Below are 17,202 nucleotides of genomic sequence, written 5' to 3'. Positions count from 1 at the left end.
ATATCTCCCAAACTTAGTACCGGATCTGGGGTCGTCGTTGTCGAGGGAACAAAGGATCCCGTTGAGGAGGGGACCGTTGTCTTTATCCCCCGGCATGCGGAGCATGGGTGCTGAATCGGGGGGAGGTGGGTTAGAGTAGGGTTATGTGATTCTGACAAGTGGATTTAGGGATGCTGTTGATCGTTTTGAGGGGGGCGGCTAGGGATAAGGCGAAGTTGTGATAGGATTCCTTAAATGCTTTGGAGATCTATATATCGAGAGTTTGATTTTGCATTTGTGCAGTAAGCTTCACCAGTCCAACGGCAGTTACACTTCAGTTCACATTTATAATATCTATCTCTACTTTCGACAGAGTAAAAGTCATCTCTGCATTCCAATCTTCATCAATCGAACGGCCCCGAATCCATCCCCCTACAGAACATCCCACTCCGCACCCCCCGGCCTCACAACCGCAAACCAAATCACCCCCAGCGCCGCTCCGCAAACAATCGCAACAGCAGGCGGAACCCGGAACCACGCACTCTCCGCATACGTCACAGCCGCAATAACAACCCACCACGGCTCCCGCGCCAGACTATCCCCCTCGCTCCGCAAGGGGGTCAAGTACCCGATCTCCCAGAGCCGATAGACAGCCGTGAAGACGAGCCCGACGGCAGCGGCATTCACGCCGCGCAGGAAATCAATTACGTACCGCTTCCTGCGGAGGACGCGCCAGAAGCTCTGGATTGCGACGGCGAGGGTGAGGCCGGGCGTGAAGATTCCCAGGGCGCCGAGGAAGGCGCCGAGGATCGTGGGGTTGGCGGTGTTGCGGAGGGCGAGAGCGCCCAGGAACACGGCGAAGTTGAAGTTTGGGCCGGGGAAGGCTTGGATTATGGCGAGGCCGATAAGGAAGTCGCGGCTGGAGACCCAGCCTGGGTCGACGACGTAGGAGCGCAGCAGGGGAATGACGACGGGGCCGCCGCCGAAGATGACGGTGCCGGCGAGGTACATGTTTGCGAAGAGGTCGAGGGTTAGCGCGGGGGTTGCGAGTTGAGAGCGGGCGACGAGGACGCCGATGAAGGAGGCTGTCTTTCTCTTAGCATCCATGCGTGTACGAAGAGGTATGAAGTACAGTGAATGGGGTGGGACGTACCGAAGAACAGGATGAATATGGCCGCGCCGACACGCACGCGGATGACATGGTCTTGCGCTGCGGCGTCGACCTCACTCACGCTCGGAGCATCATTTTCACTCTGCGGCAGCGTCGAGCCTGCATCTGTCCGTCTCAGCCTCAGCATCTCCGTCCCCTGCGGCGTATTCCTCCCAGACGTCCGCTCTACGTCCGCAGGAACAGCAACATCCCCCTCCGGCTCACGCTGCCGATTCCTCCCCTTCCAAGCACCCTTCACCCTCCTCACCAGCTGCTTCCCCCACCCATCCCAAAGCGCCGTCGCAGCACCACCGGCGACCATCAGCACGGGGAAATACCAGAGCGCGCTATAGCAGAGCCCGGCGCACGCCCCGAAGATGACCAGGATCCGCGAGATCTTGTCGCGGATCGCCTTCTCGGCGAGCTGCACGGCCGCCAGGGCGATGATTCCCACGGTGGAGGCATTGAGCCCCGAGAGCAGCGCATACACTGGTTTCGGGAGGGTCTCGTCGATGCGCTGCACGCCGAGCGAGAGGGCGTACATGCCGATTGCGCCGGGGAGGCTACCTCGGTTAGTTTTACATTATCCTCGAAGAAGCTCGGATTGAGAGAGAATTGTGGGACAGATTGGGAGGGCTACCACCAGAGCGCGAACGCCATCAGCGCAGGAATGAACCCGGCATGCAGGAGGGCAAGGCAGAATAGCATCTTCGTGCTCCCTGGGCCGGGTAGGCCCTGGCAGATCGCGAAGAGCTCTTGATACTACACTGCATTAGCTCCGTCCCATTCCATTCGAAGTTCGACCAAGGAAAGGGGAGTTGGTGGGGGGTGCATTACAGTCTGCTCGTCAACCCACTTCTCCTTCTCGACAAACCGCGCGTGCAGGATCTGGAAATGCACGGGGGGGCCGCCAAAGGCCGTGAAGCCGAGATCCCATGTCCGCAGGAAGACGTCCAGGAGGCGCAGGGGCAGGGTCTGCTGTTGGTGTTCCAGGTGCCCAGAGCCCGAGCGCGCGGTTGCTCCGGATTCGGCATGGCAGTGTAATTTCCGCTGCAGCGACCGCAGGGATGAAAGGAAGCGCGAGCGTGTTGGGAGGAGCATGGCTTGGGTCGACTGCTCAGGGGTCGGAATGTTGGGATTCCCAGCTGGGATGCGAAAGAAGGAATGAAGGATTCTCCTCAAGCGGTTGATTTTAAGTTGGCGTCATGTCGCACCCGTCATTCTTCAACACGAGGGCCAACACGTCTTGGCCGGACATTGTGATTGGCTGGCCAAGGCTCTTCAATCTCTTTTCGACCAGGGAACGGATGTGGGGGGAGAATTTCTCAGGCGCCAGGGGTTGCTTCCTGATATCGGAGCCGCAATGACCCAGGCCAGCCGGGGGTTTCAACACAAACCAGCGAGACATTGACCTCCAGTATGACCAGTCTGGCATAATTATATACATTCCGGGACAGCTACACCTCCACCTGCGTCAGCTTGTTCACCTCAAAGCTATATCGCGCAAACGCGCTCCTCTGCCGAAACTTCCTGCCAACTTTGAAGAAGATGAACGGGACCGTGCAAAACGCAGTCGCCACTGCAGAGATCGCATACCCAGGCACGACACTCTGCCCCCCGACGAACAGTACATGTCCAACAAGCGGGCCGATCCCCGCGAAGACTGCACGAACAAACGCCAGCCCTGCGAACGCTGACGCCGCGTAGACCGTATACGTATCCGTGAGATACCCGCTCAGCGTGTATGCGATCTCGTTGACTCCGAAGCCGACCGGAACGAGAGCGGCAATGGGGAGGAGCGGCGAGGCTGCGTGCGCTGTGGCCGGCGGCGTCGTGCTGTAGAACCACCAGAGCCCCGCGGCAAGGGCGAGGGTCCCGTACATGAAGCCCGTGATTTTATCCTCCGGGTGGATCGGGATCCCCTGGCGGCGCTTCTGCCTCAGTTTCGTGACTTCCCAGATGTGCGGGACTGCGTCGAGGATGACCCCGACGATGAGCGCGAGGAATGTCCACGAGGCTTCCTGTTCCGTCAGGTCGAGGGCCGTGAAGGCTCCCACGAGCGACTCCGTGAAGACGTAGATGATGCCCCAGGAGATGGCGCTGATGCTGGAGACGATGATCAGGATCGGCTCGGTGACCATCATGACCGTTGACCGGACGAAGACGACATCGACGAAGACGCGCACGGTCGGGAAGGGGTCGGCAGTGTGGTAATTTAGGGTCGCCCCGGGGCATTCCTCCTGGAGTGCGGCGATTTTCTTTGCCAGGAGCTTGCTAGGTCTGCTTTCTCTGATGGCGAGGAGGAGTAGCATGCAGCCTCCGGTGACGATTGCTGCGCTGTAGAAGATCCATCGCCTGGCAGTGTTAGTCGAGAATATCCAAGGCTTGGAGGTGATTTGTACCAGCTGGCCACTGATGTGATGCACGATGCATACACCGGCCCAAAGGCCAGCCCTGCCGTCGCTGCTGCGTTCCACAGCAGCACGATCCAAACCCGTCGCTCGGTGTTGAACTGGTCCTCCACAGTGCCACTGACCACGACAGAGGGCACTGCCGAGGCGAGCCCGGAGAAGAACCTGCCGATGAACACTCCACTGAGATGCGGGACAATACCGACGATAAGGCAGGATATGCTGAACACCGCGCACGAGATGAGGTAGGGCATGCGTCGTCCGAAGAGGTCTGAGCAAGGAGGGATGACGAGGCCTCCGACTGCCTGGCCGAGTTGGTACCTGCGTGGGTGGCTAAGCTTAGTCAAGCAGCTCAGCTGAGTAGATACGCTGGTAGGCCATACATGAGGCTGAATGCGACGAGGAGGACCATCTTACTCGCCCTGTAATCATCGAGTGCGTGTTCAGCCGCAGAGGCCTGAAATGTCAGCACCGGCTGGCCTCGCCACGGGGTGCTAAATGCTCACTCCTGTGGTACTGATGACTGTCCTAGACAGGGAGTCAGCCAGCTGTTGGACAACTCGAAAGCAAGCACACGCACGTGTAGAATTCGAGGAACATGACAAGGGAGGTATCGTAGGTCTTCCTCAGAGTCGGCCAGTTGCGTGGATGGTCTCTGCTGTCGCTGCGCCATCGAATGTAGCCAGTCGACGTCTCGGTCTCCAGGCCATGGCGCGCGAGCTGCGCATCTGTCACGACAATCGACTCGACATCTCGCAGCGTGGACGTGCTGGCCAGCGACTTCTCGTGGACCAAGAGCTCGGGATGCATTCTGGAATTGGGGTGCAAGTCATTGTGAGGTTCGAGCAATATGGCCCCGGGAGATGCACGATTTATGAGACCCTGGAGAGAAGGAAGGAGACCCGACCTTCGGCCTTCATCTCACACGAAAACAAATTATTTCTCCTTAATCAGAGAAGAGTTTGAAGATGTGATAGCCCCCAATGCTCTGCGGCCTTTGTTACCGCAAAGGAAATAGTCGAGCAGGGAAGGCTAAACAAGGATCCAATCCCTCAGCCCAGGGTCCGGGCCAATCGCCGTCTATCGGGATACAAGCTGAAAACGAAGGTACCAGCCGATTGAACTGACGAATTCTGCACCCGCAAAGGCTCTCATAGTGTTGGTGCGATGTTGGGTCCGGATGCATGCGCACGCGCACTCGCCCCCTACAGCTGCAGGGATAGTTACAGCCTCCCTCGAGCCTGACTGCACAGTATTCTCCTCCAGTCCGAAACCTGCATGCAGATGACATGCGGCCAGCCGGCCCCATTCTTCTGCCGGCTGTTGTTATCCCAACAGCTTCCAAGCCATGGCTACGGCCATTTGACATGTTTCGGCTCGTGCACGGGAGTCCGTGCCAGGTTGATAGGGGGGGCCCCCTTGTCCGCTCCGGGCAGTGTCAGTGTCAGACGTACTCGTGGCCTGGCCCCCGAAAGGTGCCAACCAAGTCCAGAACCGGTGGTGTGTTGCGCGATGACAAGGAGGTTTGCATGCCTTGCAAGGCTCAATCGGTGACCCGAGCTGTAAAAGTGCCGTGATTCGCGAACGGACGCCAGTAGCCCTTTTTCCAAGGTGGACTCGGCTGAGACGCCCAGGACAACTACTCTTGTTAGCCTTTCTTCCATTGGTTGCGGCCGATATTGCAAACACGCCGAGACCGCAGACCTGGTTTAAAAACGCAGGGGGGGATGATGGCCTTTGCAGAAGTCACCATCGTCAACGGAACAATGGATCCAGACGTGACCACCATTGGATCGTTGCAGAATTCCCTCGCAGCGCATATGCAGAACATTGCATGGGGCAGGAGAAGTCGATCTGAGACAGATTTCCGGAGTAAGATCTTCCCCAATAGTCCACATTTCCAGTATCTGAACTACGCCTAGGCGACGTGATAACAACCCCCTCACACGGGATGCTCGCCGCAATGGCAACAACCACGCTAGGAGACGACGTCTTCCAGGAAGACGAAACAACGACCGCCTTCGAGTCCCTGATGGCCACTCAATGCGGCCATGAAGCAGCCGCATTCGTCCTTTCAGGGACCATGGCCAACCAACTGTCCATCCGGACCTTACTCGCACAGCCTCCCCCCTGTGGTGTGCTGGTAGACGCACGCGCACACATGATCCACTTCGAGGGAGGAAGTATCGGCATGAATAGCGGTGCCTCTGTCCGAACGGTTCGACCGTCGAACGGGCGCTACATGGTCCTTGAGGATATCGTCGCGCGCGCAATCGTCACGGACGACGTGCACAAGTGTCCGACCAAGGTGCTTAGCATCGAGAATACCGCGGGGGGCAGCGTCGTGCCCGTCGCGGAGCTGCGCCGGATCAGCGAGTGGGCGCGCGGCAACGAGATCAAAGTCCATATGGATGGCGCCCGTCTGTTCGAGGCCGTCGCAACGGGCGCTGGGAGTCTCTGGGACTACTGTACGCTGTGCGACATGGTGAGTCTGGATTTCAGTAAGAATCTCGGGGCGCCGATGGGCGCGATGGTGCTCGGCTCCGCGCGCGATATCGCGCAGCTCCGCCGGATTCGGAAGAGTATTGGCGGGGGGATGCGCCAGTCAGGACCGTTGGCGGCCGCCGCGCAGTTTGCGCTCTTCGAGCAGTTTGGACGCGGGCCATGGGGGAGTCAAGGCAAGTTGCGGGCGGTTCATGCGCTGGCCAAGCGAGTTGGGGATATGTGGGTTGAGCTGGGAGGGGAGCTGTTGCGTGAAGTCGAGACAAACCAGGTCTGGCTCAACCTGGGCAAAGTGGGCGTGGATACCGAGCGTTGGAATGAGCTGGGGCAGAAGCATGGATTAAAGTTGGATGGCAGGCGCATTGTTCTCCATCACCAGATCTCGACAGAGGCTGTGGCCAAACTCGGACTTGTATTTAGAGAAGCCCTCAGGGTGGGTCCGCGCTTGTAGGAACCAGATAACAGCATCATTCGTTTTCTAAAATACTCCCTAAAATTCATGGAAACAACACAAAGCCAACAAATCTACCCCCGGTTATCCTCAACATGAACAACCTTCAACTCCTTCCCATCCTCATCCCGATTCGACCTTCCCATCATCCCAACCACAAAATCAGGGGTATCAGGCTTCTCAACATCCCCGGGGGAAACATAGTTCAGCACATCCGGATGGTGCCCCGTAACAACCCACCCGCCCGGGGGCCCCTCCAACTCGATGATGTTAAAGTCCCCCGCCGAGCTCCCGGGATAGACGGGCCCCCATTTCGACAGGATCTCGCGCGCTTGTGCGGCGAGGTCAATCTTGTCGGGTTCGACGAAGATCACGCAGGTGCCGTGCTCGAAGAGGACCCAGCTTTTTGTGTCGTCTGAGAGGATCTCGCGCCAGGCGGGGATCCGGGGGTCAGACATGGTGGTTTCTGGGTTTGGGGGATCAGCGGCTGGGGCGCGGGTTCAGAATAGCTAAGACCGACTTTCACTGACTGATGGAGACGACAGAGACAAATTAAGGTGTCTTGAGGGTTTCTTGAGGGTGTCGAGAATCCAGAGCTGGGCGAGGAGGCTCTCTGACTCTGTCTGTTTTGTGGCGGGGAACGCGTGATTTTTTGCTTCTGGCGGGGTGGCTGACGCTAATCGAAGAATACGAGACGAGTCCAGCCTCACTCTCTCCCTTTGAAGGCAGGATGGCTGCGATGGATTGACCACGTTGATGTCAACTTGATCCGGGCTCTCCATGCCAAGAAAGTGACAACAATAATATATCTCATTTGTGTCTTGTCATCTGGCTGTTGCCTTGTCAAATCTATTTTACTCGTTTACTATCCCGGGATGAGGACTGCCCTTCACAAAGCTGGCGCAACAACCGAACCAATCTCCTCTCCATCACATCCAGTCAGTGATCGTTCCTCCTGTCAAATGCTCTCTCCCGTCAGAAAAATGCGCCAAGAAGCCATGATATCCTGAACCCGCAGTTCGAAGATGAGATTAAACCCTGTTTAGACGGCTCAAAGATACATAACCTTTTTGAAATATGGGGAATTTGCATATCCTCCGTTATTCTCGAATGCCATTTCAGGAACAGTGCCTTACATCTTTGACGAACCTTGAACAAAAAGATTCGGCTGCTAGTTGGATGACCTCGATCAGAACCACCCACGTGACTGTGGTATACCCTGGTGGCGGTCGACGCCAACGCGGCACATACCCATGGATCCCATCGGCGAGGAAAGCGTCTGAGTGGTGGTGATGTCAGCCGGAATGAGTCCTCGACCGCTGTCTTCCCGGTCAAGCCCTGGCCACAGCGAACCTGCAATGACGTAGTGGAGGTAATGATATCATAGTGCTGATCTTAAATATAGTTAGTTGAAGGGCATCGACAGGATGAGCGCTCGCCTTCCCAAACAGATGCAGTAGTACAATGGCTTCCGAGGAACGAATACTCCCCACAAAGCGGCCTCCTTCCAGCCTAGCGAAAGAGCGAGAATTCTACAGGTCCGCGGTCAATGCCCTCGTCCGCGAAGCGTGGTTGCTAACTCATCAAGATACCTACCTCCCGGTCACTCCGAATACCCCTTCGCTCCGTTCGATGAAGCCAGCCGGAAGACGTTCGTTCCGATACCCTCGCGCGACAATGCGCTCACGTCCTTTGCTCAACTGGGCGCTCTAAGGCTCGGTTCTGAGCGGGCGATCATCTCGCTCTTCGGGCCGACCCATCAGTATATCCTCGCCGAGGGTACAGGGTCATCTTGCCTCGACGGTCGGGATAAATTACGCTTAGGGTGCTGTGTCATGTCGAATGAGAACGGTGTTTGTACCTCCGTGGCAGGCCTCCCACTGTCGCGGCCGTCGGATGATCCGGCAATCGTTGGAGGGTCCGCCCTGGTTGTAGCCGACATTTACGAACGACGACGCGTAAAGGAATATGAGACGATATATGAACACTTCGGGGCTCGGTTTTGCGCAGGCGTGCCGATTGTCGCTTTGAGGGGGCACACGATAGGGGCATACTGTGTCTTCGACCCTCAGCCTCGACGGTCTGGGTTGGGTGGACCGGCGCTAGACTTCATGAAACACATGGCTGCAACGATCATGGACCACTTGGAGACTCTACAGTCTAAGCGCCAAAACAATCAGGCCAAGAAGATGATTTTCGGTCTGGGGAGCTTTGTGGAGGGACGGAGTACGCTCCGTGATTCATGGCTGGAAGCGAATGAGCAAGACGCCGTGGCAAATCGAACTGGGGAAACGGCGGAGGGGAAGTTAAATATACAACAGCAGGATATACAGGAAGCTGAGAATAACGTGCTTTTACGACTTCCTCATCGTCCGTCGATGGAAGAGGCAGATCGTAGGGAATCCGGGGAGACGAATACAAGCCAGGAAACGCAGGCGACCTTCCGGACCTCAGTCTCTGGCGACAAAATACCAGACGACGGTGTTCCAGTTGCCCTCCAGAAGATATTCTCTCGCGCAGCAAATTTGATTCGGGAGTCTATCGAGGTGGAAGGCGTTGCCTTTCTCGATGCCAGAATTGGATCCTTTGGAGGTCTCGTCGGCTATGAGGCCAGAAGCGAGAGGTCGAGCAACGAGGACAGCTCTGATTCAGGAAGCAGCGCAAGTGCTTCAGAAAGCAGCAGTCCCCCCGGTCCTCTTTCTCTTCCGACCTGTCCAAGAGCGAGCAACGAGGACGACACGACTATCTGTCGGACCCTGGGCGCGTCGACGACGCTGTCCTCCACCATCAACGGTGATTCCGGCGCCGATCTGCAGCCGGGTCAGGAGTATGCGGTTCGAGAGACTCTATTGAAAGCCATTGTAAATCGCTACCCTCAAGGGAAGATCTTCAATTACACGGCCAGTGGCTCCTTATCCGATGACAGCAACAGCAACAGCCCTGGCTCCGCTACCTCCACGAAAACACTCGGATCGAAAGGGAGCAAAAGTCGACGAAGGCGAAGCCACACACGGGACGCCGACGACTTGAACGCAGTCCTCGGTGGCGCCCGGGGTATCATCTTCCTGCCTCTCTGGGACTCCCACAAATCGCGGTGGCTCTCCGGGCTTCTCGCCTGGACTAAAACCCCCGAACGTGTCTTCACATCAGAAAATGAGCTCGCATTCCTTCGTGCGTTTGGCAACAGTGTCATGGCCGAGGTCCATCGACTTGACGTTGAGGTCGCGGAGAGGGCAAAGACGAACCTGGTCAGCAGCATCTCGCATGAACTGAGAAGTCCTCTGCATGGCATTCTCGGGACCGCAGATATACTGAGCGACACGGCAATGAATGCACTCCAGCAAGGGATGGTCCATACGATCGAGTCTTGCGGCCGGACTCTGCTGGATACCATCACTCACCTGCTTGATTTAACTTACCTCGACAAGTTCAGAAAGGACCGTAAGGGGAAGCACCGGCATAGCCACCATACGAAAAGACCCGCGGGGACAAAGGGGGGACGACAAAAAATCAAACGTAGCCCACTGAGCAGTAGCAACAATACCTACGAGGACGTTCAGCTGGATTGCATCCTTGAGGAGGTGGTGGAGAGTGTTTTCGCCGGTCACAGCTTCTACAACAACTTGCGACCTCAGCAGCCCTCAGAAGCGCCGCCAAAGCAAGTGACTATCATTTTTGACATTCAGGAGGCGGCAGAGTGGAAGTTCTTTACCCAGGCCGGTTGCTGGCGACGCATTCTGATGAATGTGTTCACTAACGCACTCAAGTATACCCACCAAGGCTACGTATATCTCGGACTGAAATCAACAGAATCACCTCGGCGGGGGAGCCACGACTTCACGGAGTCTACGGACAGGGATACGGAACGGGTTGTGACTCTGACTGTCAGAGATAGCGGGCAGGGTATTGGCGCGGAGTTCCTACGAAACGGCCTGTTTACTCCCTTCTCGCAAGAAGACGCCCTGGCCCCGGGAAGTGGGCTGGGACTGAGCATTGTTCGCAAGGCCCTGGCCTCTCTTCGCGGCACTATCCAAGTCAGTTCCGAAAGAGGCCAAGGCACCGAGATCTCTATTGAAGTTCCTTTGAAAGTTGCTTCCGCCGCGGATGAATCTGATGGGTCTTCGTCAAATGCGTCATATAATCTCGTCAGGAAGCAAGCAGATGGCAAGACGATTGGCTTGCTGGGGTTTGGCTCGACACTCACATCAGAGCGAGACGTTACTCTCTACAACTCTCTGAAACGGGTATGTGAAGACTGGTTCCATCTCACAGTTCGGAAAGCTTCTCTTCATGATCGTGCTGATCCATGCGATTTCTACTTGATGGTGCATACCGACCTCGACGACTCAGATGCCGAGGGCAACCAGTCCCTCGACCTCGACCACATGCCCCGTATCTCGCCGCTGATTGTCATCTGTCAATCCCCCGAGGCTGCGCACAACATGTTCGCGCGTGCTATGACGGCGAACCAAAGCCGAGACTCGATTGTCGAGTTTATCAGCCAGCCTTGCGGACCCCGCAAGCTGGCAAAGACCTTAGGGCTTTGCATACAGCGGCTAGATGGCCAGGACCCCAACCAGAACGAACAGACTCGATGGGTTGAACTGCCGGAGTCCGCGCATCTGCCCCTTGACATTGGGCCGAGGGATCCTCCGGCCGAGAGGATGAAAATCAGCAAAAGGCCTACCTCGGAGAGAATAAAGACTTTGGATAGCGATGACTTTAACGCTTTACCTGAGCAGCGCGCCCCCCCGCCCACCTCTGCCCCGGAGTTGGTCTCAGCCGAGGAGGTCGTCCCAGAAAGGGATGCAGACACCAGTCGGCCATCCGTATTACTCGTCGAAGACAACCCCATTAACCTGAACATCCTCGTCGCCTACGTGACGAAGGAAGGCTGGAACTGTACAACGGCAACTAATGGACTCGAGGCCGTCGAGAAATTCAAGGCTGAGCCTGGAAAGTTCGTCCTGGTCATCTTAGGTATGCTAATACATCTCTGATTCGCTTCTCGTTCATTCGTTGTCTCTTTTCGTTTCAGTCACATCTAACAACTTAGACATCTCAATGCCAGTTATGGACGGGTTCGAGGCGAGTCAGAAAATCCGACAATTCGAACGAGAATACTTCGACGCGAATCCTGAATCAAGGCCGCCGTGGTACCCAGCTACCATTACAGCTATCACAGGGCTGGACAGTGCAGATGCGCAGCAGGAGGCTTTTGCCTCTGGGATGAATACGTTCCTTACGAAGCCTATAAAGCGGCAAGATGTGCGGTCTTTACTTGCACGATGCAGTGTATGATATTTTAACGAGTAAGAAGGAGAGGGGAGGACCAAGGACTTGTATTATAAGTGTATATGAAATCCTTACTTGTATAGTACAATTTAATAGACTTACAAAAGTGCTCGCCTTTGAGTTCAATATTTCTCGAGGTTATATTATTGAATCCCAGTGGTAGTTGCTGTTCCATGCATTATTCCGTGGACACTGTCGTCATACTGCTCATTCCACTCACGGCTACCAGTATGTCCTCGTTCAGGTTTACTTATAGCTAGTATCCCCAATACACACACAGCCAGGTAAAGACCGCAGACGAGCCATCCCACGCAATCTTCAAACACCCCTATGCCTAACCTATCCATCCCAACCCCAAACAGTAGTGCGTAGGTTTGATGCTCAATTTAACCCTTCACTCTATTATGCGGATCCGCTTCTAGCGCGTACAATAGAGTTGACAATGATAAGGCTCTGGATCGTGAAAGTCGTCGGCGGACACCGGCTGGAGAGTAGGATGCGGCGCATCCATATAGTCAGGGTGTCAGGGTCCAACCTGGAATGTTGCTGACCCAGGAACGGTCGCGAGCCGCGCCACTACCATGACGTCTCAGTGACAGACCATGTGACGGCTTCGGCACTCCGTTCCGGGATTCAGAAGCCGTCTAACCATGGGTCACTTCGCAGTACCATATATCGGGCTTGTCGGCCCTTACTCAGCATATAAACCCCCAGACCGCTGGTTGTCCTGGCGGTGCACCATCCATCCAGGATGACGTGGAAATTGAATCTACACTGTTGAAAATTGCAACAAAATGTCCCAAAAGACGGCTCCAGAAGACGGTGATAAGGGGTTATCAGGCATGGTAGGTGATCGTATCGTACGCGACCAAGGTGTTCGTGCTGACGCAGGCGAACCTGCACTGTTAGTCGCCATCTGAAAACGAGCAGCGCATTCTGCAGAAATACGGACGACTCCCTCAGTCTGCCATCGCGCGTTCAAGACGCTTGTCGCGGGTATCCTACGCCCTCTTCCCAGTTTAGATCCCCTCGACTACGACCCGAGCCGGCTGTGCTAACGGACAAGGAAAGGAACGAAAATACTTCGACTCTGGCGACATGGCCCTCTCCAGCGTCGGACTCGGCTCTGGAATTAACAGCAACGACCCCGTGCATACGGGGACAGAGCATCCTCACCGCGAGAGCATCTCACGGCCCTATGCCCCCGTTCCGAACACGAGTAATGTGAGCGAGGGTGCTAATAGCGAGCCGCATCATCAAGAGCATCCGCTCCTGAAAAAGGCACCGAGTCATCTGGATCAGCATGTTGATCAGCCGCTTGATCCGAATAAGGTGTGAGTAGGGGGTTTGTGTGTGTGTGTGTGTGTGTGTGTGCGCGCTTGGGGAGGTTTCGAGTATAAAATTCCCACTATTGTAGTGTTGCTCTGGCAGGCGTTGCTGTTTGCTTTCCTTATGCACAGTACTGTGCCTCCGCTATTTTCTCGCTTGAGATTGTCTTGTGTATAGTACTTACATCCCTTGAATCCAGAATGTTAATTGGCAATCCAGCGCCATTTAGATGCTGCAGAGTACGTACGCGAAGATTATGCTACGATAACAGCCTCACAGAGGAACTGAGCCATCTACCTTAGTGCATCTCCCAAAACTGCGCACCCCCCGTAACCAGGCGATTAAACAGCTGATTTCGCCCCCGCATCCCCGTAAGATGATACGTCTGCCCTGCCTCCCTCCCCCCGATAATCAACCCATCCGCCGAGTCCTCGCTCCCCACAGCAAGCTGAACAATCAGTTTCCCCTTCCAGCCCAGCCCTTCCGTCTTCTTCAGCTCTGTGATATCCTCTACCGCAATCTGGAACATCACCGAGCCCGTCTTCTGATTCTCCACCCGGAGATCCTCCAGCTTCCCGGCATTTCTGGACGTGAAGTACAGGATTGGCTGCTCCTTCGAGGAATCGATGACTGCCGTCCCGCGTTTCCGTTCGAATTTCGCCTCGAAAGTATGAGGGCCCAGGGAGGCTGGTGCAATCCAGTTCCCACCGTCTAGGATCGTAAGCAGACCCTTCGCGTAGCCGGACCCTGTTATTGCGAGTGCGCGGTCGAGGGCAACGCGCCCCTTTATCGCGATTACTATTGCACGGCGGGCGAATTTGAGGATCTGGCGCCACTTCTTGGGCTTGGACTTCATCGTGGTGGTGGTGGCGGTGGTGGTGTCTGCGGGTGGTCCGCCGTTACCGGAAGATGTAGGCAGCTTATCACCTTGTTCGATAGCAGCTGTGGAAGACTCCTTCCGCCAGATTTGCCATATGGGTTTGCTTTCACGGAGTCCTGGCTGTGCCACAAGTGGTGTGGCGTTCTTTTCACCGATTCGGAGGAGGGTTAGGGCGAGTTGGGCGTTCGTTGGCACGCCTTTTAAGAGCGTCCTAGCGCGAGTTAGGAAATGAAGGAAGTCTCGAGTTGTATCACAAAGAACCTTTCGATGTCAAGATATTCCTTCCAATTCGGCACATTATGGTCCAGGTACTCCACAGCGCGTCGGAAAACCGGGTCACCGAACAAACCAAGGCCGATCGTGAGCCCACAAACCTTGACAATCGCATAGCTTGACAGTAACAAGGAAGCCAGGCACATCAATATCAATATCCCCGCCAAGCGGAGACGTGGCATGACGAGATCGAAGGGCGGCGACGGAGAAAGGAGGCTACACCGGTTAGTCGAACTCTTACCGCACAAAGCCGGGGAGATTGGAACTCATACTTGGAAATCCTCTCGCATAGGTCTGTTACATCGCTCAGAATACGCATTGTGCGGTTGAGAGCCGGGTTTGTCTTGTTTATAAGCTTCTCAGGCTCGTTTTCGCTGGTGGGCGAGATGATGGTCAAATCTAAAGTTTCCGACGGCGAGTCCGCAGCGATAAAAGAATCGCCCTGGCTGGGAGAAGTGGGATCCGTACCGCCGCTAACCGTGATAACTCTTTCGGGTTCGACTCTGTCTCCATTCACCGGTGGTGTGTGATGGATGGTGTCTTGCTTCGGCTCATTACCCCTAGCCCCAGGAACAGTATGCGTCTCAGGGAGTTTCGGGAAAAGGAGTGATGAAATTGACGGGCAGAAGATCAAGGCGACGAGGAAGCCGGTCGACGCCGGAATGAGAAGATCCAACACCCAGGCCAAGAAATATACCTATGACTGTTAGTCTTCTGAGGGTAACTGCGCGAGCGTGGGCATAGGATTGCCTTACGGCAGCAAATAGCCCCGTCCGACAAGAATCATTCCACGACCTCAATCGGCCAGTATAACCAAATAGTAGGTTTACAGCCATAATTACAGAGGTGTAAAAGCGCTCTATAGTCCGCTGCAGCTTCTCCGGAGGGAATTGCTCCTCGGCCGTTCGGTTCAGGTCAAGGTGCTCTTCGTGGACCCGTGGGATCGCCTGGACGTGGCAGACTTGCTACCCGCCCTCGAATGCTCATTAGCAACTATTTTAATGCACGGAACGTTGTCGTCAGTAGGTAGAACGAACGTACTTTATTGAACCGCCGAACAACCCTCCAGAGATCCTCATCGCTCATTCCTGCTCTGTTGGTTTGCTTTCCGGTCCGATAAGGCGGCGGCAGTCCGCCTGTGTCTGAAATTTTCCGCAGACTGCCATTGTCTTGAGTAGGACGGTTGTCCTGTGTCTGTTCGTGGTTTATTCCATGGCTACCTGGATGAGGGATATCCTGTCCGTCGGCCATTCCACGTGGCGCCCACTACGAGGTCGCTGCGAGGTTGAGTGCTAATAGGACTGTATTCGCCCTCTCGCGCAAATCCTAACAAGTGATTAGCGTTGGTACAGGAACGACCGCAGGTAGGAGGTTGGGTGTTAATATACGTCAATGGGGTCCTGGGGGTACGTACCCCTCTTGACCCCTCACCGCCCCGAGACCCTGATTAGTAAGAGGGCCTCTTCTGGGGGTGAAAAATGATGTTTTTCTGGGCAGATTAACATTTTGGGTGCTCTTTGTATACATAAGGAGGAGGTAGGTCTTTATCAGTGCAGGGGATGGTGCTACTATAAAGGTTGGGGGGGGTCGTGTACACATAGGGAAAGGGATGCCGGACCCTTCTCCCACCAGCGAATAGCCTTCCAGCATGCCAGTAGGTGAACTCCGGACTGAGAAGAAAGCCAATATACCTGGCCTCAGGAGAATCCATTTAAAGTCGAGGTCGATTGGCACCAACTTTGGATGGCCTTTCACCATGGAAAACTGGGTTGAGGGGAAAGTTGGTGGGAAGATTACACGGATATATACATATATATACACCCCCAGTGACAGCAACTATTTGCCCGATAATCCGCTTCTGCAGCTGTCCGCTCGCAGAGGGAGAAATATAGTGTCATAGATTGTTGTATAATATCCCCTCGCCTCGCTCCCTCACCTACTCGACATCACCCGCCTCAATCTCCCTCATCATAACCTCGGCCTCTCCCGCTACCTTCCTCACCTCCTCCGCAACCCCGTCCAACCCAGAAACAACTCCAAACCTCTCCCTCCAAAGCCTCCACCTCTCCTTGGAGAACGCATGGCTCCCGCTCCAAAGAGGCCCTCCCCTCCCCGGCGCGCCGTGCTTCCCACCAGACGGGAACTCCTCGTCCCATTCGTGAATCTCCACGCCGAGAAGCTCAATCCACGCCGCTGCGGCGGGGATCAATGCGTCGAGTAGCTCACGCGCGGATAGTTGCTCGACCGGCGTTTCCAGAGCTTCTCGAAAGGTGACGAGGGCGAACCAGGAGAATGACGTGAAGACAGGTTCGTCGGTTGCCATTAGCAGTGCAGCGAACCTATTCATATTGATGAATCGTTGAATAGACTGCTTTTTCTTCTCGGGGTTATCGTTCGGGTTAATGGTGAAATTCCACTTGTCGCGGAACATCCAGCCGAGTGTTGGGAGGTCTTTCCAGACTTGCATGTCGTGCAGGGTTAGCGGGGCCCCCTCTGGTGTTTGCGCATCTGGGAGCTCGGAGATGTCGACGACGACGTCGACGAGCTTGTCATGTTGCTCTGCGGATTTGGATGCGAGGGCGATGATTAGATTCCAGAGTCGGCCGAGGCCGCCTTCAAGGGTAGAGTCTGACAGTGACGCGGAGGAAAGCTGTTCGGCGGCTGATGGGGCAGAGATCTTGTCTGCGAACAGGTTATCTAGGATTGCCAGGCGGGAGGCAAATATTTCGTCTGTTATGTCGACCATCGTTCCGGTGGAAGGGCTTGGATTGTGATGATAGTGTTGAGTGCTTATACTGGTCGTTGAGCGTCGCGATGGGGGCGTAGGTTGTCGAATTTGGATACCGATGAGGTCGCTTAAGGAAAGGCCGATGAAGAAGAGATGACATTCAACCCTCAAGATAATATACAGTGGATGAGATCCCCGAAGTTG

The 17,202-nt window shown here is 55.4% G+C and overlaps 8 protein-coding genes across 8 annotated transcripts; 3 read left to right on the top strand and 5 right to left on the bottom strand.

Moving 5' to 3' along the window:
* Positions 1 to 229: 229 nt before the first annotated feature.
* BJX67DRAFT_346937 (chromate transporter) lies at positions 230 to 2,366 on the bottom strand. The gene is made up of 5 exons (XM_071028474.1): positions 1,967 to 2,366; positions 1,770 to 1,891; positions 1,133 to 1,692; positions 353 to 1,064; positions 230 to 281 (listed from the first exon to the last, which is right to left on the bottom strand). Exons 1-4 carry the CDS (start codon positions 2,228 to 2,230, stop codon positions 412 to 414), a joined length of 1,599 nt encoding a protein of 532 aa, XP_070888743.1. The 5' UTR covers positions 2,231 to 2,366; the 3' UTR covers positions 230 to 281; positions 353 to 411.
* Positions 2,035 to 4,350, bottom strand: BJX67DRAFT_391770 (major facilitator superfamily domain-containing protein; the record flags this gene model as incomplete). Its single annotated transcript, XM_071034849.1, has 4 exons — positions 2,035 to 3,484; positions 3,532 to 3,861; positions 3,924 to 4,015; positions 4,117 to 4,350. The coding sequence occupies 4 exons, from the start codon at positions 4,348 to 4,350 to the stop codon at positions 2,587 to 2,589; spliced, it is 1,554 nt and encodes a 517-aa protein (XP_070888742.1). The 3' UTR covers positions 2,035 to 2,586.
* Positions 4,351 to 5,306: 956 nt separating this feature from the next.
* On the top strand, positions 5,307 to 6,715 carry BJX67DRAFT_391764 (pyridoxal phosphate-dependent transferase; the record flags this gene model as incomplete). Its single annotated transcript, XM_071034848.1, has 2 exons — positions 5,307 to 5,412; positions 5,463 to 6,715. 2 exons carry the CDS (start codon positions 5,307 to 5,309, stop codon positions 6,491 to 6,493), a joined length of 1,137 nt encoding a protein of 378 aa, XP_070888741.1. The 3' UTR covers positions 6,494 to 6,715.
* On the bottom strand, positions 6,434 to 7,705 carry BJX67DRAFT_346931 (uncharacterized protein). Its single transcript, XM_071028473.1, has 2 exons — positions 7,014 to 7,705; positions 6,434 to 6,959 (listed from the first exon to the last, which is right to left on the bottom strand). The coding sequence occupies exons 1-2, from the start codon at positions 7,273 to 7,275 to the stop codon at positions 6,568 to 6,570; spliced, it is 654 nt and encodes a 217-aa protein (XP_070888740.1). The 5' UTR covers positions 7,276 to 7,705; the 3' UTR covers positions 6,434 to 6,567.
* Positions 7,706 to 7,957: 252 nt separating this feature from the next.
* BJX67DRAFT_378815 (putative sensor histidine kinase/response regulator) lies at positions 7,958 to 11,794 on the top strand (the record flags this gene model as incomplete). The annotated part of the gene is made up of 3 exons (XM_071032415.1): positions 7,958 to 8,031; positions 8,082 to 11,473; positions 11,550 to 11,794. 3 exons carry the CDS (start codon positions 7,958 to 7,960, stop codon positions 11,792 to 11,794), a joined length of 3,711 nt encoding a protein of 1,236 aa, XP_070888739.1.
* Positions 11,795 to 12,474: 680 nt separating this feature from the next.
* BJX67DRAFT_346927 (uncharacterized protein) lies at positions 12,475 to 13,329 on the top strand. Its single transcript, XM_071028471.1, has 3 exons — positions 12,475 to 12,633; positions 12,698 to 12,784; positions 12,860 to 13,329. The coding sequence occupies exons 1-3, from the start codon at positions 12,583 to 12,585 to the stop codon at positions 13,124 to 13,126; spliced, it is 405 nt and encodes a 134-aa protein (XP_070888738.1). The 5' UTR covers positions 12,475 to 12,582; the 3' UTR covers positions 13,127 to 13,329.
* Positions 13,330 to 13,349: 20 nt separating this feature from the next.
* On the bottom strand, positions 13,350 to 15,637 carry BJX67DRAFT_346925 (uncharacterized protein). The gene is made up of 5 exons (XM_071028470.1): positions 15,312 to 15,637; positions 15,026 to 15,235; positions 14,543 to 14,967; positions 14,259 to 14,486; positions 13,350 to 14,208 (listed from the first exon to the last, which is right to left on the bottom strand). Exons 1-5 carry the CDS (start codon positions 15,519 to 15,521, stop codon positions 13,416 to 13,418), a joined length of 1,866 nt encoding a protein of 621 aa, XP_070888737.1. The 5' UTR covers positions 15,522 to 15,637; the 3' UTR covers positions 13,350 to 13,415.
* A 173-nt stretch (positions 15,638 to 15,810) lies between these two features.
* Positions 15,811 to 17,196, bottom strand: BJX67DRAFT_346924 (DUF3632 domain-containing protein). The gene has a single exon (XM_071028469.1). It carries the CDS (start codon positions 17,014 to 17,016, stop codon positions 16,207 to 16,209), a length of 810 nt encoding a protein of 269 aa, XP_070888736.1. The 5' UTR covers positions 17,017 to 17,196; the 3' UTR covers positions 15,811 to 16,206.
* Positions 17,197 to 17,202: the final 6 nt, after the last annotated feature.

The sequence above is a fragment of the Aspergillus lucknowensis genome (genome assembly GCF_044049455.1).
Source record: "Aspergillus lucknowensis strain CBS 449.75 chromosome Unknown BJX67scaffold_8, whole genome shotgun sequence".
NCBI classification, from domain to species: Eukaryota; Fungi; Ascomycota; class Eurotiomycetes; order Eurotiales; family Aspergillaceae; genus Aspergillus; species Aspergillus lucknowensis.
This window is presented reverse-complemented; position numbering and strand designations above follow the sequence as displayed.